This window comes from Diospyros lotus, chromosome 7 (genome assembly GCF_014633365.1).
Source record: "Diospyros lotus cultivar Yz01 chromosome 7, ASM1463336v1, whole genome shotgun sequence".
Taxonomy (NCBI): Eukaryota; Viridiplantae; Streptophyta; class Magnoliopsida; order Ericales; family Ebenaceae; genus Diospyros; species Diospyros lotus.
The window spans coordinates 36,853,975-36,877,740 of NC_068344.1; the positions used below are offsets into that span (position 1 = coordinate 36,853,975).

General features: G+C 38.1%; 1 protein-coding gene across 2 annotated transcripts; it reads right to left on the minus strand.

Annotated features, from left to right (window-relative positions):
• Window positions 1-85: 85 nt before the first annotated feature.
• On the minus strand, window positions 86-23,597 carry LOC127806376 (zinc protease PQQL-like). Of its 2 annotated transcripts, XM_052343614.1 has the most exons (21): window positions 23,312-23,597; window positions 21,492-21,738; window positions 21,289-21,414; window positions 20,272-20,409; window positions 20,029-20,163; window positions 19,635-19,892; window positions 19,428-19,565; window positions 19,269-19,338; window positions 8,672-8,885; window positions 7,751-7,856; window positions 7,060-7,293; window positions 5,027-5,191; window positions 4,786-4,935; window positions 4,616-4,707; window positions 4,062-4,143; window positions 3,854-3,937; window positions 3,656-3,772; window positions 3,479-3,589; window positions 2,350-2,430; window positions 1,210-1,404; window positions 86-828 (listed from the first exon to the last, which is right to left on the minus strand). In XM_052343614.1, the coding sequence occupies exons 1-21, from the start codon at window positions 23,518-23,520 to the stop codon at window positions 751-753; spliced, it is 3,030 nt and encodes a 1,009-aa protein (XP_052199574.1). In that variant the 5' UTR covers window positions 23,521-23,597; the 3' UTR covers window positions 86-750. The 2 variants fall into 2 exon arrangements, with proteins under 2 accessions (XP_052199574.1, XP_052199575.1); XM_052343615.1 differs by lacking the exons at window positions 86-828; window positions 1,210-1,404; window positions 2,350-2,430 and having other exon boundaries at window positions 3,864-3,937.
• Window positions 23,598-23,766: the final 169 nt, after the last annotated feature.

Here is a 23,766-nt window from a genome sequence, read left to right on the forward strand (position 1 = left end):
TTTTTAAATTTGATAATTTTAATTATTTTGATTTAATTTAATTTTCATATTCAAAATACCAAAATAACAAAACTAATCAAGACGCCAAAAATATCATTTTTGCACTTTATCATTTCAATTTTTTTAGTTTTTTTGGGTTAGTTTGGTTTTTTCAAATTTTTTTTTTATTTTTTTGATTTGTTCGGTGTAAAAATCTATTCAACTAGTTCGGTTCAATTTTTTACACAAATTCGATTTATTCGATGCGAGTAATACAACCCTCAACACTCATAATCAACACTCTCAATACATACTTTAATCAAGAGTTCCCAAATGCTAAGCAGACATACCAAATGACACCATGAAAGGGTAAACTGCAGACTCATATTACATTCCAAGTACAATATTATACACTTGTAATCAAATGTGATGACATGAGAGAATTCAACCAGAAGGTAGCCTTCACAAGAGAGTCCATATTCCATGCAAACTCAATTGTTCTACGTTGGCGTAGCTGCTGCTGCATTAGCATTGAATCAAAAAAGACAGCCCTACAAAAGAGGCTTCCACTCTCCAACTTTCAGCCCTTCACTTCAAGCAAGCACACATCAAATTCAAGTGCTTTTCCTATTTAAACTGACCCGCGGATGGATATCAGTAGTTGAGAATTAGCTAATTTCAATTGATATCCTAATCCAATCTTGCAGTGTAAGAAATGATTTACCACTGTCATCTGAAAAATCTCCGGTCTTCCAAATAAGCTCCCCGTTTCTAAGATCTCAGCGCACTGCGTGAGTATCGCCACAAACTGAGAACCAAAACTGTAATACCTGCGATGCCTGCTAAGATCTGCCATTACCGGAGAAACAGAAGTGTTAAAAGACATTTTAAGACTTTCCACAGATGTTTCGCAGGGAAGAGAGAAAAAAAAAGGGGATGGATGATTAAGGAAGAAAGGAATGAATGCATGAAGGGTGGAAGAATCAATGTGAGAAGCTCTGGAATATTATTCAACATCATTCATGCAAATAAGAACCAGGTTGCAGATCAAATAATTGAAATGAAGTAATCATAAAAAGAAAAGGACAGAATTGAATGAAGGAATAGTGGGAATTATAAAAGCACTCAGAAGTATGCAGGGAATTTCCTCACTATACAAGAAGAACCAATATTGAAATTTGAAACAAGTGCCAAGTAACCACATTGCCAGAATAAGGATTTAAGACTGACCTTTGCATCTCTAGTATAATGGTTTGGCAAAAAGCCAGCCAATGATGTCAAGAATTTAAAAGGGGATGCCTGGGGCATCAAAATCACTATGGCGTACTGTTTTTTGCAAGGGAAAGGTAGTATCCTTTGTAAAGCCAACAGGGTGGCTGATGGTGTCAGAGACTTTCTAACTTTTAAGCGGCCCTCCTCTAGGACCTGCAATACACGGATTTTGTTAATGGTAAAGATTTGCTAAAGATGAATGAGATTTTCTACATCTGCACATGTAGAAAAACAATGATGGGAAAAACAACGATGGACTCACTACTCCATCAGCACAGTTTTGATTGTAGCACAAGCAGCTAAAGAAACATAACAAACAAATCTGAGACTTGATGTACATTATCTATAAACACAATTTCTTCTTTGACACCGTCACCAATGCTAATTCACCTCCTGCAATTGGTAAAGAGATGAGCTCTTAAAGTTGTATGGAGTGAGAGAGGCTTAAGGGGTCACATGTGCCATGTAGGAGTCACAGTATGTGTTCCGTAAATCAGAAAGAACACAGATAATTTTGAAGAAAAAAAAAAAAAGACACGTGGAATTTGAATTGATCATCAGGCATCCAAACCCCATACTCATGCTATGTTGAACTACAAAGATATTAACAAACACCATTACACACTGTTATTTAGTAGTAAGTAGGTCTCTGGGGAAGGTACAGGTCTTGTGTTCCTTATCCCATGAATATGACGACTCCATCACAACCTAATTCCTCAGAATTCATCCCTGATCATCTGATAATATTAATCTTACAAAAGAATTCACTTAGTCATCTCCGCTTATGACTTTTCTTCTTTCTTGACCCTGCTCGCAAGGAAAGGAGAGAATCTATTTCCTTCCAAGCAGGCTGTAGTCAATGAATATCTCATTCATAAGCAATAGGCTTTTTAAGTACATCTTGCTCCGAAAATTACTTGATTATAATGTATTCCTTTTCCTCGTCAAGTTTTCAGACCCATACATATGTCATCCAAGCAACACTAGGGACAGGATTGACAGCCCAGTAGCAATGAAACTTAACATCCAAGTAACAAGGGTAAGTAATTGGAAGCAGAATGCAATATGAGGCAGCAAAGCAGAACCACAGTGACTAACCTCAAAAGACATGCCAACATCACCAGAATAGATCCTCGACTGGTAGCTGCGTAAAACCCTATCTAGCCAATAGTAATTCTCCTGAAATAGTATATGGATCAGCATTAGGAATAAATGGGTAAAGACTGAGACTTTTTGCTGTTATCCCAACTGCACCATGGGCAAGGTAAGAATGCACTGCCATGTGAATGAAAACAGACATACATGAGCTACTTCATTTTGTCTGGCAACAATTGCACAAAAATGTGCAGTGCTTTCCTTCACTCCCGCTGGCTCACCTCTACTTGCTTCTACTTTTAACCCCCCCCCCCCCCCCCCCCCAAAGTTAGTTCCCATTTTATTTTCTTTTTTCTTTACCATTTTTTTTTTTTGAGCGCAAATTAAACTTTTCATGGCTCCTGATCACCCATTGTTTATGAGCAGTTTTTTCCACAATTACTGCTGTTTGTACCATAACAGTTACCGTAAAAACTAAATCAGACGGTTCCTCATCAAATCTATCAAAGTTGCCTAAAGTGAGAAGATGGAGCAAGAGCTAAATGCCTCAGAATCCTCAAGTAAATAATATTTGGAGGAAAGGAACTTGAACTGATAAAAAGAAAAAAAATCTATAGGTAGAAGTTTGAGGGCGTTTTAAGTGGGGCAGGCAACTCAAGATAGTTTGGGGGGGAGAGATATGAATTACATGCCAGTCCTATTTTCTTTATTGCACTGCATCAATTTAGGGGGTTTATTGATTTTTATGGGACATCATAAAATACCTATAGGCACAACAAGGTTCAGTTACAAGTTACAACCACAACCAAATTGTTAGCCCTTTGTTATACTTTCCAAAGAAATATTGTAAAAAAAAATCAGTATAACAATATAAATATGTGGGGTTTGAAACATGACATATTTGATTTACCATCTTCTGATTCTGGAAAAAGAAAATGAATCGATCGGTCACAACTTTGAGGAATAAAGATTAATATGTGTTTGTGGCATATTAATTTAATTTATCATAGGAATTAATATAGGAAACTAAAAGTTAGCCTGTTTTGAATTCTTTCACTGTAAACATTCAGTTTGGGACAATCAAATATAGAAAGTAGATGTTCATTTGGGATGGATGGAACAACTAATTCACCTGCAATCCATTTTCATGGGCCCTCTGCTCAATTTCAAGGATAGCTGAAACATCTTCTTCTGATGGTCCTTCCTCCTGGAGCCGTAATATTTCATCCAAAGCTAGATCAACCTGCAAGGCACATGGCATATTAAGTTGGTAACAGTTCAATTGGTGAAAATTCCACCGTGAACATACCAGTTTTGTGGAAATATCTGGATCACAAGAGAAATTTATGCTAATGTCTCCACGAACATCACCAATCCTTGAAGGCTTGTTGCCACCAAGGAATACAGAAACTCCAGCAGAATATATCTGTTGTGTAACAATCGCGACAAAGCATGAGACCAAATAACAAAGCAAATAATAGAAGACAAACAGTGCATGCATGCACACCTGGCCATACTTGAAACGGAGAATCTGAATTATTTTTGTCTCCAGAAGTTTGCACAAAAATCCAACAAAATGAATATCTTCCATCTGTGAGAGATGATAAAAAAAAGTACGAGATTACCACAAAAAGAAAAGAAAGACATAAAATACCTACTGTTCATTTACCACAACTATTAAGCTCTCAATGGAGAGAACATAAAAGACCAAGTACCATGTTCTCATTCTTTAGCTCAACAGGAAAGCATAGCTGGACAGAACATTGAGCCTCCACCATAGGGCTCCGAACAACTTCCCTACAAGCACGTGTAGACCATAAGATGGGCACTGCAGTAAAACGACGACGACAACAACATATACAGCCTTAATCCCACTATGTGGGGTCGGCTAAGTGAATTATAGCTCAACAATTATTTACATCTATGGACTTATCTTCTGTAAGGCTCTTGTAACTCATATCAATAAGCACCAAAGTGTAAAAGAAAATTATGTTGTGATATGTGTTTGTATAAAAAAAGAAATATTGTCCATGTGCAAGTGGAAAGAGCCCAAAGCGCATCAGTTGGTCAGTGAAAAGTAGATGCAGAAGACAATTAGTTACTTCCTCAAGTAATGGTAAAAGCTTAAAGCTTCAACCAAGTGAGAATCAGTAAAATCAATGGGCCCAACTACCAGAACATTTGTCATCAGTTGTTCCAACAAACATACAATTTTCAAACACTAGTTTATCTCCCTAATATAAATGAACTAAATCAAATCCACACCTACCTAACTATGGTTGAAGGAAAAGTAAAAGGCAAGCCTTTGAGGTGATCTCGGTTAAAATGGAAAATGGATTCAGGAGGTCTAGGAATTCCACCCTACATAATAAATTATAACCAGTTAATGGTAAGAACTGATACTTTGTTTAGCCAACTCAATAAGGGTATGTGACTTACCAGATACTGCAAAATGAAAGGACATGCGATATCAGGATCAATATTCCCAACAATAACTACTGTAAAGGTTGAGGGATCCTTGAAACAATTATTGAAGTATTCACAAGCTTTAAATGGATTGACTTTTTTAAGGTCACCAATTCTAATTGGCTGCAAAGTAAGTAATTTCCGTCAACTCATAAGCAGGATAAGCTCATAAAAAAAAAAAAAAGACAGATGTCTAAACAATAAGGTAGCATACCCTAAAAAAATAGGACTTCCCATAATTAAGCTCCCTCACACGGTTCAAAAATGCAGTGTAAGGATCTCTTTCTTGAGCATGCACAGCTTCTGCTGCCATTTGCATCACTATCTTGATGTCCTCTTCCCTTGGTTGTACATCAGTGATAAATAGCTGATAAACTAGCTGCTAGACAGAAAATTAGAAAAAAGAAGGTTAAAACAAGTCATACGTGACTCAATCATGATCTCCAGCAAGTGATTCAACTAACATAAAAACAAAACACAGGAAATAGAAATACATGCAAGACATAAAGCATCAAGAAGAAACTTAAGCATATTACTGTGCATCTCTGATTCCAAGTCAATTTTGTCCTTGCAGCACTGATATACACTGATTGCAATTCTACTCCCACATAAAACATATGGCTTGCTGAGGTTTAGGTCCTTAACCATCCAGCTGACATAATATAATTATAATCAAATCAGATTGAAAAGACAGTCAGAATCCCAGCTCACAGTGCTGATGTGATGGTTGCAAATTCTCCCTAGGACCACCTGCAGGGATTTCCCCCTGTAGGCTGTAGTTACTAGTTACCTGTTCGGGTGTGACATACTGTGTTCCAAGGGTTCAGCTGGGTGCCATATGAGGCTTGGACACCTTGTTAGCCAAAAATATACAATATACAGTACAAGTTTGAAACATAAGGTGCTTATATAGATAGAGCGGGAAAAGAATTCCCTAGCAGACGGGACAAGGTAGCAGCTAAAAAATATCTACTACATTCTCTGATCATTTCATAGGTATTATAGTTCAAAGAAAGCTCCATTAACCATTTGAAGCTCTTAAAAATGAGACATCTAGCAGCCTTAAATATCTATACTCACATTCATTCCATGTGACCAGTAAGAGAAACAGTCAGGAGCTCTAGAAACTTTTACAGTAATAAAAGGCTTTCTGGTTTAATCATAAAGGAACCTGAAGGCATTTTTCCTTAGAATTTCTTTTGCAAGTATAATCAAACCACGAATTGTTGAGATATTTTTAACAAAAAATAATGCCTCAAACAATTTACCTTTACCCATGCATCTATAATGTTTCGGTTATTTCTTCCATCGTTTTAATCTAAAACCTAAAAATCAAAGATTTAGCTCATTCTAAAATATACCATAGAAGCACTAGTCCAGCTCAATTCTCACAGATATCAGAAATCTATGGCCAAATCTTGTGATGAACTAGATCGAAACACCACATTTGGGGAATGGGGTCAGGACACCACATTTTTAGCATGCCAAGATTTTCAAGCAGAGTAACATTAGTTACTGATCATTTTTCTCTCAAACTGGAAAAACTGTTTGATACAATCCTATTTGCTACAAGGGGTGTCAACAAGAAAGTCTTCCAGTGAAATGGTCAGAAAGAGAAGCAGAATGAAAGCAGTCTTTGGCATTTCAAAAAGGGGGTAAACCTCAAAATGATGTCCTATTAACAACCGCCAGCAGTCTTACATGTTAAGTCACTAACCACATTTGTTGTGTAATATTATATTCCAGGATGATTTCTTTTATCAATAACAACACATCCACAAAGTACAAGTCATAACCTGCCCAATTGCATGTCCTCATCCATGCTGCATTATGGGATGGGTTTGGATCACAAGAATCAGCCTCTCTGTAAAAGCCGAGGAAGCTTCTCTACTTATTACCTCTCCCATGCTATGTCCTGGGGGGAATCATTGTGCACCTAAGTACAATGATAATTCACACCCTAAATCATTCCGCAGAGAGATCATTGGAACTTGGGACCCCTCAAACTGCTCTCTCCCAGACCAGTTCCAACCCTCAAAACATAAATAGAATTGGACAATACAGGGGGTATGAATATGAACAAGTAGTTATAATTTATGCTAGTCTGGCACTTACAGATTGCATGGACAGGATATTCAATAACATGATACTGCAAAAATATGTATGTGCAACCCAAAACATATATACATAAAAGAGTTTGAGGAAAAGGAAAAAGAGTACTGGAGGAAGACCGTAAAAAATGCGAACCTGCAAGGCAGTTTCAAGGTCTGAAGGTGAGCAGTCACCAGAAAAGGTTCTCATATATGCTCCAAGTTTGGTGCCAACTTCAGCTCTCTTACCAGCAAGCACATCCATTAGAACTGACGGTCTGTGACCAAAAACACCAATTTCTCCAGCAATGGTTGAACCCATGGAGCATGAGAAGTACTCACTTTCTGGAAGTTCAGATAAGCCCCCATATGAGAACCCTGTGAAGAGAACCTATTCAAGATAGATGTTAACGGTAATTACTAGAAATGCATGACGAATAGAGAAAATTCACTAAGTCAAAAATTGATAAATTAACAGGAATAACTTGGTATAACGAGGTTAACAACATCAACATACTAGCCAATTAAGATTTATTTATGCCATAAACAAGCAGCATATGAGCTCCATAGATTAATAGTTTCTCAAGACAATGACCAGCCAGCAAGTGTACACAAGCAAAATGTCATTAAACTTTCCTGTGAAATTCTTATTTAAATTGAAACTAGCAATTCACACTTTGAGTCCTTCCATCTTTAGTGAACTTCTAATAGAACTCTGGTCCTTTATTCTATGTCAGAAATGTAAAGTCATTAAACCATATATGCTTTGCAGGTGGATTTAAAAAAGTAAGATCTTGAGATGAATTTTAAAATGCAGGACTTTTACTGCATTGATTACAAAATTATACCTGGTCATCAAGGAAGTTTGTGCACTTGTAACAAACACGCATGCCATTTGATAGAATTAGTTCAGTAGCTCCTATATTTGAATATTCAATCTGCTGCACAATATGCCTGAAATAAAAAATATGAGCAAGGCTAATATCAACTTGTTTGATAAATATTAGAAAAGGTTAACATCAAATGATCAAAGTTGCATGAAAGATTGCTTGAAGTAAACGATGGCCATGCCAAATAGCAATGTCATGGAAATTGTCAAGAAAGAAACAAAATGTAATCCTGGATTCAAAATAAGGAGAAAGAAAGGTAAGGGAACCAGGTGCAGAAGTATTATTATAGAAATAAAATTTTGACGAAAAGAAAATCTGGAACAATCACACAATTTTTCATGTCATAACATAATCCTTGACACTTGAGTGATCTTACAATTCTACACTAGCTTTTCTAATTATGCAGGTGGAACAAAATATCTCCTGCAGTTGATAACATATTCATATGCTGATAAGAATTCAACTTAGGAGCAACTATACACTGACAACCATATGATTATCAATAGGTACTAATGTTGTATAGCCAGATGAAAGTTTTTTAAAAGCATTGGAATTAACAACAAACAAAATTGGGTTGAAATTGTCCCCAGGGTAACTCATCATTTTACTGGTCAGACCAAAAATTGCTCTGAATTTTGTAGATTGATTAGAATCGGGTCAAAGATCAAAACTCAATTGATTACAAAGATCATGCCCAAAGGGCAAGGGTGCTAAAAGTTCACCACTTTTTTTAACAATAATGCATCTAAGAAAACAATTGACTAAGAATATATAACTAAAGAAATGAGATTGTGGTGAATTTTTATTTGTTCTGGGTCTCTGATACTCATTCACAGACTTGGCAAGAGACAAGACAGTTTAAAGGTGATAGAAGTTTACCCTGGATTTGGTTTGACATAGACAATTTCTTCTGGGATATGTTCATCATCCCAAGGAGGTATGCTTCGCTCTCCCTCAAGAGAATTGATCTTTGACACAACAGTTCCAAGATGATCCACTGTTGCAGTTGCCTGAGGTTCAATGGTCTTTATAATGCAGCTAAATGATGTTCGGAAGTTCTCCGCATACTTGGACACCTCAGATGCCGATATATCTACACATATGTTAATGTCACAAAAGAAATTATTCTACTTTCATATCTTCCTTAACTGAACATGGATAACAGAACATGGGCATAACATGACTAAAAACGCATGGAATTTCCAGAAATCAAACATATTATCTACACACATGAAAACAATTCACATTCTACATTTAAGAAAAATGTTTGAATAGAAAGTTTAATAAATATTTTCAAACTCTATTTATGAATAAATTGAAAGCTTTGAACTATAAATTTTTGAAATTAAGAAGTCTAAAAAAGGGAATGACCAACATATATATATATATATATATATGTCATGTCCTAAGGGTAATTAGAAGGGCAATAATGTAATTAGTTATATTAGTTTGTTAGGAGATATTTGGGTGTTTGATAGGAGCACATGGGTGTTGTTAGAAATTAGTTAAGGAGCTAGCTAAGGCCTATAAAAAGGCCCATTGTAAGAGGAGAGGGTATGCTGAAAATTATTGAATTGAATATCTGATTCTCTCTCATTTTCTCTCTACTTCTCTCCCTCATTTCTCTCTACATCCTTCCCCCATTTCTGTCCAAATATCCCTCTAAACTTTATGTTCTTAGTTCTACTCAATCGGATTCTTCCGATTGCCAATCCAGCCCCGTTATGAACCCTAGGTTCATGACAAATGGTATCAGAGCATCGTTCCTTGGCTGTTAATGTCCGATGGCTCCTTTGTGATTGATTTCCGACGATTTAGGCTGCGATCTTTAGCGACCCAGGCTGGTTCAACGAGCTACCATTTATTGGTGGTGCTCAGCCAGTCGTTAAGATTGTAGTGAGTGAGGAGTCGATTCTTCATGTTGATTGGAAATTATAGTCAAATTGAATTAGAAGATTTACAGCCATAGAATCCGCTGCGACTGACTCTTCCAAACGCCGAAGTAGACTCAAGTCCAGGCGATTCGGGACTGGAAGTGTTGTCGATTTTTGGAGGCGAAGCCGACAGTGACGCTTGATTGTGAAACTCAAGCGTGTTGCCGACTTCAGTGGCGACTTTGAAGGACGGTAACGGAGCCGACCTCGGCCATCCAAGCAAGCTTAGGGAGCGACAGCAGTGACGCGGGTTGGTCGAACGACTGGAGTGGATGATTAGAGGGTGACGCGAACGGCCAGGAGATTGCAATTTGGACTTGGGAGTGTTGCAACCGTCCAAGGCGAGCGTAAGCCCATCGGAGGTGAAGCGGACGGCCCATACCATTACGACCCAGACCGGTAAGCTTCGTATAGGCGTGGCTGTGGCAGTTTTGATCGAGAATTGTTAACCGAGATCTCACCCTTTAAGGATCACTCAAAAAACACTCAAATGAAGTCTCTCCCTGACTCGCAAACAACCAGCAATCAGAAAACAAAACAAGAACCAATCAAGAACACAAGAGTTTACCCTGGTTCGGTCTTAAAGAAGACCTACATCTAGCTTGGCTTTCGCCCCCACTAATCCACTATCTTGAACGATAATACAAGATTACAAAGCACTCAAACTCAACTCTCACCTAGCCCAAAATACCTGAAAGCTATATAGAGTTGATACAAGAAAGATATTCACTCTTCCTCACTGCTCAATCTTACCCCAAGATAGATCAATAAACCCGAGAAAGAAAAGCCACACAAAAGCCTTCTCCTCCGCCTCTATATATAAGAAACTAATAGGAGAAAAGGCCCCTGACCGACTGCCCAAAACTGGCAGTTACAACCAACTTGGTCAGCCCTAGAAAATTAATAAAAAAACCTTCTAGAAATACAGCAGAAACATTACATGAAAATATCCCTACTATTACAAACTCTAATCTAGAACAAATGCTTTAACAGATTCTCCACCCATTTGACTTGATTAGACTTCTCCAGAATCCAGCAATCTTCAGTTTCCTGCAAGACCCAGCTGAATAATCTTCAAACAATGATGAAGCTTGGCTGTTGGAACTGGCTTTGTAAACATATCTGCTGCATTATTTTCACCTGCCACTTTGGATAAGAAAACAGATTTATTTTCAATCAATTCTCTTATAAAATGAAATCTAACATCTATGTGCTTTGTCCTTTCATGGTGAGCCTAATTTTTAGATAAATGTATGGCACTTTGACTATCACATAACAAGGTTGCTTTAACATCTAAACTTAGGAGTTCACTAACTAAACCCTTAAGCCATATAGCCTCTTTAAAAGCTTCTGAGAGGGCTATATATTCTGCCTCGGTTGTAGACAAAGCTACAACATGTTGGAGACTTGATTTCCAACTAATTGTAGAGTTCCATAATCTAAATATCCAACCAGTTGTGGACCTCCTTTTGTCTATATCAGCAGCATAATCTGCATCTGAATAGCCTAGGATACTAGGTTGAACTCCTATCTTAGCACCACCATATGTTAGGACATGATTTAGGGTTCCAGCTAGATATTTAAGCATCCATTTCACTGCATTCCAGTGAATTTTCCCTGGATTTGCCATAAACCGGCTCACAACACTCATAGGATGAGCTAAATCTGGCCGAGTACATACCATACTATACATTAGGCTTCCTATCGCACTAGAGTATGGGATATGACTCATTTTCTTCCTATCTCCTTCACTTTTAGGGGACTGGTCTGAAGACAATTTAAAATGGGGCGCAAAAGGCACACCAACTGCCTTTGCATTTGACATTTTAAACTTGGATAGCACCTTAGCTAAATAGGACTTTTGAGATAGGTATATCTTCCTATGTTGAGTGTCTCTAAAAATTTCTATTCCTAGAATTTTCTTAGCTTCACCTAACTCTTTCATTTCAAATTCAGCTTTCAATCTTTTCTTTAGAAGCTGGATTTCTTGATGGGATTGACTTGCAATGAGCATGTCATCCACATATAAAAGCAAATACACTGAAATGTTAGGGGAAATATGCTTATAATGCACACAACTATCATAGGAACTTCTCAAATACCCTTGGCCAATCATAACCATATCAAACTTACGGTACCATTGCCTTGGGGACTGCTTAAGTCCATATAAGGATTTCTTAAGCAAACATACCTTCTCCACCTCTCCTTTAGCTTCAAAACCCTTTGGTTGATCCATTAGAATCTTCTCTTCTAAGTCCCCATGGAGGAAAGCAGTGGTAACATCCATCTGCTCTAAATTTAGATTTAAGTGGGCTGTTATGGCTAAAAGGACCCTTATAGATGTATGCCTCACAGGAGAGAAAACTTCATTAAAATCAATGCCTTGAACTTGAGTAAACCCCCTAGCAACCAGCCTAGCCTTATACCTAGGCTTAGGGTTAATTCCTACCCCTTCCTTTATTTTAAACAACCACTTGCAGCCTACTATGCGCTGCCCCTTTGGTTTTTCAACCAATTCCCAAGTCTGATTTTTATTCAAAGACTCTATTTCAGACTTCATGGCTTCTTGCCATTTTCCAGCATCCTTAGAAGCCATTGCCTCTTCATAAGTGAGAGGTTCTTCCCCTCCTATTTCGGTTGCACTGGTAAATGCATAAGCTACCAGATCAGAATAACCAAATCTTTTGGGAGGTTTTCGGACCCTAGGTTGCCTATCCCTAGCAACACTATATCTGTCCAAATTTGGTTTATCACCTAAACTGAAATCTGCATCATTGTCTTCCTCATCTTCATCATGATGTGAAGGTTCTGGGGCTTGATCAATAGCCTGATCATTATCAAGGTTATTTTCCTGAGACTCATATGCAGATTCAGATGGTTCTGGGGTATCTTTTGGGCTTACACCTGGGATTTCAACTTGGACAGCTCCTTTACCCTTTTCTAGACTATGCTGAGTTTTAAGGTTGCTAAACTTAATGGTAGAAGACTCATCAAATGTCACATCCCTTGAGACTATAGTCCTAGGACCATCTAATTCTAGATTCCAGAGCTTATAACCCTTAACTCCTGAGGGATAGCCTATAAATAGGCATTTCTTGGCTCTAGGCTCTAGCTTCCCTTGTTTTATATGTGCGTATGCTAAACATCCGAACACTTTTTGGTGAGATAAGCTAGGTTTGTGACCTGTCCACCTTTTATATGGTGTTTGGAAGTTAATGGCTGCAGAGGGTGATCTATTAATGATATGGGCTGTTGTAGACACAGCCTCACCCCAAAATGCTTTTAGCAAACTTGCATGAAAGAGCATACATCTTACTCTATCTATCAAGGTGCGGTTCATCCTCTCAGCCAACCCGTTTTGCTTAGGGTTTTCGGGGGCTGTCAAGTGTCTAACTATGCCTCCCTCTTTGCACATTTGGTCAAAATCCCTATTGCAAAACTCTAGTCCATTATCAGTCCTAATAACTTTTATTTTTCTGCCCACTTGATTTTCTGCCATTTTCCTCCATGTCTTAAAGGATTCAAAGGTATTATCCTTAGACTTTAGAACATATACCCAAAGCATTCTTGAAAAGTCGTCTATAATGGATAAGTATCAGGAGCCCCCATGAGTCATGGTTTGAGCTAGGCCTCATAGATCTGAATGAATGTAATCTAGGGGTGCCTTTGATGAGTGGATTGCTGTTTTGCTAAATTTAATCTTAGTTGCCTTCCCATAAATGCAGGATTCACATTTGCCTAGGTCTAGGGACTGACCTATCTCTAATATCCCTTGTTTGGCAAGTTCCTTGAGCCCTTGCTCACTAATGTGTGACATCCTTAGATGCCACAACTTTGCCTTGTCATGGGAATTACAACTTACACTGGCTGCTTCGCCACTTAAAGTGGTTGCTTGAAGAAAATAAATTCCATTTCTTAAAACAGCCTTCATGCATACTAGGGAGCCTTTATGAATTTTAATTTCTCCACCCTCACCTCTGAATTTATATCCACATCTATCCAATTCCCCAAGCATAGTTCTGAAAGGCGCGAGGCGCAAAGGGTCCTGGAGCCTGAGGCGCGAGGCGCACAAGGCGAGGCGCCCCTTTGCGAAGCGAGGCGCACCTTTTAGAAAAAAAACTAAAAATCTTGTAAAATCATAAAAAACTATCAAATTATCAATAATAACACATGCATATCATTAATGTTTCATTATCTTCAAATTCTAAACTAACAACATCAAAGTTAATTCATTCATCATACAATTTCTAAACTAGAAACATCATCAAAGTTCAAACTTAAAGTCTCAAACTCAAACAAGTACCAACCATCGTGCAAAGTTCTAAACAAACATATAAACACTACAAGTCCACAATCAATAAAGAAGTTTTAATCATCATCATCATCATACCCTTCACCAAATTGAAAATCATCATCTTACGGTGCCATATTTTGCTCATCCTTGATTCCTTGTTATTTTTCTTCTTTTGCATGTACTCTCCAATCTCTTGTTTTATTGATGGAGGACATTTTGGAATAGCTTTAGTATTCTCCACAATCAATAAACACTACAAGTCCACAATCAAGAAAATGCTTTCATTTTGAAAAATGTTATTTTTCTAGGTTTGGAAGATTAGCGCATTTTTTCTAAGTCTGGAAGATTAGGGCATTATAAGGAGACATATAAGAAAATGTTTTCATTTTGAAAAACTAACTCCCGGTATTTTGATAGTTAATATTCATTGTTGTTAAAATGATTTTTAATGAATTTTTCAAGAAATAGTAGGTATGTATTTTGGGGGTGGTAAAATCGCTAAATCCTGAATTTGTACTAAAATCAAAATTCTATTTTCTTATTGTTATGGATTTTGATTTTTTAGATATTTTTATTGAATCCAAATGGGGGGTACTTTCTTATTTACATTTATGTATTAAAGTAAATGGAAGGTAAAATATAAATAAAAAAAAATGTGGACATTTACTTAAACTAAAGAAATGTAAATAAGTAGTGATGTATACATGCTGAAACTGAGAAGAGGGGATGCTGGAGAGGAGAGAAAGAAATGATGCAGGCAGGATGCAGGCGCGGTTTTCATGAGGCGCGCCTAGGCGCGCCTCACCTTGCAAGGCGCGCGCCTTGCAGAAACCGCCTCGCCTCAGCCCAGGCGAGGCGCCAAACTGGCGCCTTAAGGCGCCTTGCGCCTAGGCGCGCCTTTAATAACTATGTCCCCAAGAGAAACCAAGTTTCTCTTAAGATCCGGAACATACCTTACTGCAGTGAGGGTTTTGTGAGTCCCATCATGCATCTTTAATTTTACATCTCCTATCCCTTTGACCTTACATTCAAAATCATTTCCTAACAGAACCTTTCCTCCATTAATTTCTTTGAAATTTTGGATCCATTGCTTTTTAGGAGTCATGTGGAAAGAGCAGCCTGAGTCCAAGACCCAATCTTGGCTGTCATAGTTGTCACTAACAATTAGTGCATCAGCACTATCATAACCGGTATCACAAACATTTACCCCACCATCAGATTTTTCCTTTTCGGCGTAGTCCTTCTTCCTTTTAGAACAATGCCTTTTAATGTGACCCTCTTGTTGACAATAATAACACTTAATCGGCCCTTTCCCATTTCTAGATTTAGATCTAGATTTACCTTTGTTCTTAGAGTCTTTCTTAGGATTTCTAGATCTTGCAGTTAATGCATCTGCTGGAGATGATTTACTATCCATCCTTATCCTTAAATCTTTAGAATTTAAAGCCCCTATAACATCCTCTAAAGATAGTTTATCCCTACCATGCTGAAGAATATCTACAAAATTCCAAAAGGACTTGGGTAAAGAATATAGGAGAACTAAGGCTTTGTCTTCTCCTTCATACTTAACATCTATGTTTTCTAGGTCTAAACATAACTTGTTAAAGTCATCTAAATGATCCTGGAGTTTCTAGTTTTCATGCATTTTAAAATTGAAAAACCTAGCTTTGAGAAATAACCGGCTGGAGAGGGTCTTCTTGAGGTATAGATCCTCCAATTTCTTCCAAACTTCTGCCATAGACTTCAGTCTAGATACCTCCCTAAGCACTTTATCTCCAAGGCTCAGAATGAGAAGGCTATAGGCCTTCTTCTTGATCTGCACCCGCGCCTCACTTTGTTCAGCAGTTAGGGTTTGAAGTTCTTTCCCGGTTGATTCTCCCTTTTCTGCTTCTTCTTGTTCCAGTGCATCCTCCAATCCGAGACTGCAAAGTAGTGCCTCCATCTTGATTTTCCATAGGCCAAAATCATTGCTCCCATCGAACTTGTCAATATCTGACTGAGAGGCAATTGGCGCCATTTCTTGATTTACCTAAGATTGCCTCCTGCGACTTGAGATTCTTGAGGCATTGATCCAATCCAAAGGTGACTAGCTCTGATACCAAATTGTTAACCAAGATCTCACCCTTTAAGGATCACTCAAAAAACACTCAAATGAAGTCTCTCCCTGACTCGCAAACAACCAGCAATCAGAAAACAAAACAAGAACCAATCAAGAACACAAGAATTTACCCTGGTTCGATCTTAAAGAAGACCTACATCCAGCTTGGCTTTCGCCCCCACTAATCCACTATCTTGAACGATAATACAAGATTACAAAGCACTCAAACTCAACTCTCACCTAGCCCAAAATACCTGAAAGCTATATAGAGTTGATACAAGAAAGATATTCACTCTTCCTCACTGCTCAATCTTACCCCAAGATAGATCAATAAACCCGAGAAAGAAAAGCCACACAAAAGCCTTCTCCTCCGCCTCTATATATAAGAAACTAATAGGAGAAAAGGCCCCTGACCGACTGCCCAAAATTGGCAGTTACAACCAACTTGGTCAGCCCTAGAAAATTAATAAAAAACCTTCTAGAAATATAGCAGAAACATTACATGAAAATATCCCTACTATTACAAACTCTAATCTAGAACAAATGCTTTAACAGGAACTCTGTTCGGAATTCTGTGGGTGTGGCCGCTGGATCGAAAGGCACGGTGGTGCTGCAAATTTTTGGGTCGAGAAGCAATTCTGACCGTTCGGGTGAGGCGAGCTGCCCACCTTGTTCGGAAGGGGATTCCGACCATTATAGAATAATTAACCTAGGGAGAATCGAGCCCATAACCAGCCACTGAAGCAACGAGCAAGTGATTTTCGTTGGTGATTTGGAGGCGACTTGGCTGGGTGGTGTTCCAGCAGCTCTGGAGATCTGGAAGGTGGTTAGGTGTTGGAAGGTGCTAATCTCCAAGCCAGCGAACCCCCTCAGTTCGGAATTGGAAGGCGCAACAGGTGAGTGACCCTCGGCCAATAATTTCAGTAATTATTGTACGAAAATCGGGAGCAACAGGTTGAATTCGACTGAGATTTTTAGTGATTCAGAGCAGCAGAGTTGATTAATTTAGTTAGGCGAAGGCATAGCAGCTATTTGGAGTCAATTGATTTTCTGGAGGCTGTTTATCCGTTGCGTTAGTCAGCTTGAATTGGCAACTCGGTTGCAGATCAGAGTGGCGCAGCGGATTCGGTGGGCTTCATGTGGGAAGTGGACTCCTCCAGCTTATCCAGCTCGTTGGTTGTTGGTGCTTGAGGCTGTGAGCAAAGGGAAACAAAGGCAGCCAAGGGGAGTAGTGCATACATGGAGCAAATGAACCCTAGATTGCAGTAAAAGAATGCTTCATTTTCAGCTGGAATGGAGCTTCAATGGCAGCCAAAGAATGCTACATTTTCAGTTGACTAGAAACATCAAATTTGGGAAAAGAAGTTTGAGAATGAGACTAGCCGAAGGGACAAAGGAACCAGCAGTGGGTTTGATGAAGAGTGCAAGGAATTCGTTCGAATGTTTCGCGAAAAGTTGCAAGAGTTTGCAATGATACTATCTAAGGAGTATCATTACAATTTTCCAGCGGAATACTTCGATGATTATCATGGAAGTTTTAACAAGGAGGAATTTCTCAAAATGGACCAACTAAAGGAGAAGTCAAGATGGCAGGAAGGGGATTCAGTTGCAGTGATTGAGAAGTTAGAAGAAAAAATAATACCCCAAGATGCATCTACTGAAAGGCTGCAAGGAAATAATAGGGAAGCAATTGATGAAGTGATAGAGGAAGCCAAAGCCAGCTCATTACCCCGGGTGGCTAGTGCATGGGCGGAAGGATTTGGTATTGCTCCAGATCAGAAGTTTGTGGAAAATAGGACAGCATTGGATCAAACAAATCAGACTAAAGGACCAGCCATCGGTGTGGATGATGGTGCTGAAGCCTTTCCTCAGATTTTAGACTTATCGAAATTTGAGGAACAATCACATTCGGAACAAAATATGGATTTGACTTGGGTTAAAATAGGCAACGAGAAGGTGAAGACAGCACTAGCTGGAGGAAAACTAAGGGATATAGCGGAAGGAATCAAAGGGATTGCTGAAGAAAACAAAACTATCGCTGCTGTGTTGGTTTTTGCTCCTACTAGAAAATCCAAGTTGCTGTCTAACATATGGAAGGATGATTTGTTGGCTGAAATTGAAGTTGCACCAGCTCCTAAGGCTAATGCTCACAAGTAGCCTTGGTATGAGTGTCCAAGGCAAATCTGCAATCTTCCATTGCTGCATTTCAAGGATGCTGATGATATCTTTCAATGTGCAACTGTGGTGCACCATGGAGGTGTAGGAACAATTGTTGCTGGTATTGAGCTTGAACTCTATCAAATTGTTCCTATTGAAGTTCTAGGCCGAATTACGACGGGGATTGATCTTGGATACTTAAGAACGAGGAAGAAGAAAAGTCCTAGAAGGACAAGAAAAGAAAGAAAGAAAAATCAAATAGAGAAGACGGGCATTGGATAAAGAAGCAATGGCTAGGTGGTAATAAGTTTCTTGGGACAAGAAACATTTCAAAAAGGGGAAATTGTCATGTCCTAAGGGTAATTAGAAGGGCAATAATGTAATTAGTTATATTAGTTTGTTATGAGATATTTGGATGTTTGTTAAGAGCACATGGGTGCTGTTAGAAATTAGTTAAGGAGTTAGCTAAGGCCTATAAAAAGGCCCATTGTAAGAGGAGAGGGTATGCTGAAAATTATTGAATTGAATATCTGATTCTCTCTCATTTTCTCTCTACTTCTCTCTCTCATTTCTCTCTACATCCTTCCCCCATTTCTGTCCAAATATCCCCCTAAACTTTCTGTTCTTAGTTCTACTCAATTAGATTCTTCCGATTGCCAATCCAGCCCCGTTATGAACCCTAGGTTCATGACAATATATATATATCCAAGTTGTTTCTCTTTTATAATGATTTCTTAATTATTTGTTTAAACGGGTTAGGAGGACCTAAGTTGTTAAGTGAAACATATATCATCTTACAGTGGACACAGACATCCCTCAAATGTTGAGAAATGTCTGATTCTAGAAAGGTTAACAAAATAATAAGACATAATTGGACTTCAGCAGGAACTGTTTGACCCTAGACTACACCTCTCTAGAGCGTCCATGTCTCTTAGTTTGATATGGTAACCAGAACCCGAAAAATTAAAGAATAATATATCAGTAAATACTCACACGGTAGGATAGTTTTCTGAAGTTGTGCTTCATATTCAACTCCAACAACAGGCTCATTGCGGAGAAAATGCTGGGGGAAAAAGGAAATTGTAAAGTTCTGCAGGACTTGATAAGATCTCTGATTAAAAGATGAAAGATAAACCAATAACCTCTACATACTTGCAAATATTCATCCCTCAGGCTGGTTGATTGCATTTGATCACGCTCCAAATAAGCAGATTCAATTTCTGACATAAGTAATGCCCGAACAACTGAAATTTCACGTTCAGAAAATCCATGCAGCCGAACCCTTGCAACCTGAAATGCAAGCATAAGTACAACAAAGGCAAAGCAAGAAGGTTCCTGAATCAAGGTTAAAAACAGAACCTCTGTAAGCATTGATTCCAAGGCCTCGACAGTCCCTTTCTCTTTACAAGATGAAGTCATTATATAAGCTTTCACTGGCCGAACTAGGACATCAGTGGCAGCAGAGCATGAAAAGTATGGAGGATCCTTTCTGCGAGATATCTTAAAAAACCTCTGATTTAAAGCGTGAAAGAACATGGACTCCGCTAGTAAGTTCCTGTAGTCCTTCACAGTTGTTAGCTCATCAACAGGCATCTTACAACTGATCATCACTGCAGACTGCTCTACAGAAATTAAGGGTAACCAAGTTACCAAGCAAATCTTCCCGTGCTAACTTAATGACTTGCATGTTGTGCATACTGGAAGTCAACTAATCTAAATAAAAAAAAAAATGAAAGAGGCAGTTACTACTAACCCCAGCAGCTTCAGACTCCACGAAGCATGAAAATCGGGGTTCTTCATGCGATGGAACATGAAAATGAGGTATAGCTGGAGGCTCAGATTCTGAACTTTTATCTCCAAAATGAGTCCTAATTAACTCAACCACACTCTGCTCTCACATAAATACAGAGAAAAAGAGATATTGTCAAGAAAAAATTGGCCCACAATTAAAGTTGTTTCCATGTAAGAAACATCAACGTGTTAACAAAGTCCAAACCTGTGTATCAGAAAAATCTCCAACAGCTATCACAGCCATAATGTGTAAATTATACCACTTTCGGTAAAATTGCTTCACAGTATCAGCAGAAACTGTCCGGATTACCTTTTCTAACCCAATTGGTAAACGCTCGGCATACTGCAATCAACAAATGCAATTTACAAGGGCATAAAACTTTAAATGTTACTATTGAGAGTGAAATAATAATATAAAAGATAAGTTAACCCTCTATCTATTAGCTTAAGTTTTTAGTTGAGATGGTAGTTAATAATTTAACATGGTATCAGAGTAGGCAAAGGTCTTAATTTCTTCGTTTGTTGCATGTGTTTGGACCAATTATGCAATGAAGCATGGTCACACGTGAGGGGGCGGGTTGAGAATAAAAATAATAACATAAAAGACAAGTTACTCCTTTATCCACCAACTTAAACTTTTAGATAAGATGGTGGTTAACAATTCAACAGTTACCATATTAAAATAAATAAATAAATAAACAACCAATGGATAAAATTATCAAGATATCAGACAAATCAATATTCAGTTTTAACTAGCCTGATGATCTTTGAGGAAGCAAAACTATAGTTTCAATGCAGGGCACTATAATCCAACTATATAATGCCTAGTAATAATGGAACTATAATTTCCTGACTACATGGCAATACAAAAATCCAAAAAAATGTGTTTGAGAAAGTACTAAATAATAAAGATGACAAAATAAAGCATGAATGCCAATCCGTTCATGAGTTCTAGCATAGCAGGAAAGATGAATTAGCCATTAAAAACAAAGCACAGAAAATGTTATGACTGCACCTTAACACCAGAGAGAATAAACCAAAAATTTTAAGCACAACAATATAACTAGTGAGCCGAGAACATTTGTAAAAGACAATTCAAGAATGAATATTTGACCAAGCTCAAATGAAGTTGCAAGTAGTCATCATGATGACGACGTGAAGAACTTTCCCAGTGCATAAGACTACAGATTGATAGATTAAATTAAAAGATTTAAAATATTACCTTTGAACCTTCCATCATTAGAACCCAATGTGCATCCTGCATCCTTCCAGTTGCATTACGGCTCCCTCTATACTCTTCCAGTACAGCTCCTCTTTCTTTCTCCAGATCATCCATTGAGACTCGCACCTAAACGCAATAGGTGGTAAAAAATAAAAAATAAAACATGAACTTTGAAAGCTGTCCTGCAAGGGATTGGTTGTTACCTCTGAGCTAAATTCTGCCAAGATTGAAATGGCCTGAGATAACAATTCTGGCTTGTCAACAGGAACAAACAACTCATAAACAGTTTCATCTGCAGATGTGACTGCATTCTGACAAGCGCCGAATTCTGCTCCAATACTTTCAAGAAATTTAACAATATCATGATTTGTATATTTCTTTGTGGCACTAAAGGCAAGATGCTCAACTATATGAGCAACCCCTCGTTCATCCTCCTCTTCCAAGACTGAGCTGCCACAAAATTCAATGGCTCAAAAGTGAATAGAAGTTCAAGTAGAAACTATTTATGAAGGTATGGCCATCTGCATTTAGCCCCACAAGAAAAGGAGGAAGAGACCCATCCTATTTACTCTTCAATGGAATTTGTATAGATGAACATATTGGCGACAAAGATGGAAATGAAGTTGACGAAAGAACTCTCTCTCTCTCTATATATATATATGTATATATAAACACACACACACGCACGAGCGCACATTGTTGGTAACAGATTAATCAGTAATTTTAAGAAGTGGAAATTTTGTGAGGAGTAGAAAGAAAAATATAATAAGTATAACCTGCATATCAAGGTTAAGGAACAAAGATAAAAAAAACAAGAGGGTATTAGCATTCATCTATTGGCAGTTAATGTAGGAGAGTGACTAGAAGTGATAGTACAAGGACATTCAGTACTTGAGAGAGATATTGTTTCTAAGTCAATCTATATGCAGGAGCCAGTGAGAGAGATCTTTCGATATCGAGGATTAGTGTAATAGATCAAGCCAAATCATGGACACCCAGTTGAGAGGATATAATTAAATTACACTCACACATACTGATACTGATAGTTCAGCTCCCTACATGATTTTATAATGAAAATTTTCCAAACTTCTGGATGTCCATGAAAAGGAGAAACAAAAATTATGCAACTGTTGTGAATTTATGCACTAAAGGATGTTGGTAGTGCTTCAAAGCCCACAAGATGATTCCTGGCTAGCTGAGTAGCACTTTCTTAGCAAGCAATTGATATATCACTAAGAAGAAAACCAACAAACAAACAGAAAGTATATTCTCGTGCAAAATCATTATAAACATTGAGACACTGGAAGGATATAATGCAATTTAACAAAACATCTAACTAAGAATGAAGCAGAAATGCTTCTCAAAAAGGATTGGATTAATGAGGAAGTGGTCCACTATAGAGAATGTCTGTCTTCAATGGAATCTTACTAAATACATGCAACATTTTCTACTAAAATTTATTTATCTTGTGCAAACCTAGCTTAATAACAATACCATAATAATAAAGAAGCAGATATTGTGAGTATCCATAATTTTTTTCTGTACATGGTTTTTGAACTTGCTCATTAGAAGGTAGCATTCAACTTTCTAATTCTACAAATAAATTGTTGCTTCCCCACTTGTGGACACAATCCCTTCACATGTGTATAGCTATTTCCTCTGGGAATCTGATTTGCCAAATTTGTGTTACGGTTCAACTCTTGAGTTGGGTGTCTTCCCTTCTTGTTCCCCCTTGTCACTCATTAGTTCACTTGACGTTACTATCAATGACTTGAAGTTGGCTTTCTTCCACATTATTACATGCCACTAAAGTTGCAATCAATTGCACAATTGCTACAGATTAAACAAGGTAAATCCAAAATCACCACTGCAGTGCCCAAACTCGACATTGAACTAACATAACCTACGCACACGCAGGCAAGCACAATTATTGACGATTGATACAAGAAAGCTAAACATGCAGGAATCAGTCCAACTGAGGGAACAAAAAGAGCTAGGGCATGGAAGAATAGAAAGGAGTTACCCAGCCTTGACGGCAAGAGCAAGAGCAGCCCTCATCTTGGGCTTGGAATTAGATCGGACATAGTAAAAGAGTCCATTGGGGAGCCGGCCGTAGTCGGCTCCGAAGGGCTTTTCAGCCAGAACATCCTCCATGTTCACATTTACTGCCTTCAGCGACCGGAAACCATGCTTCTTCCTCATCTCCGACGACTCCGCCGGCAACAAATCCATGGTCGCTCTATAAATCCACACCCTCTCGCTACAGTTCTTCTCCCTCTAGCAGCCGCGTTCACACACACTATTATTGACTTTTCAACAGGAACATAGTAGTAATAGTAACAGGGGACTATTTTCCACGTGAATTTGGAAAACGAAATGAAAACAGTCGATATTTTTTAAGAAAATAAAAAATAAAAACATAAGAGAAATGTATAAATAAAAATATATAAAACTGTTCGTAAATAAAATTTTAATAAA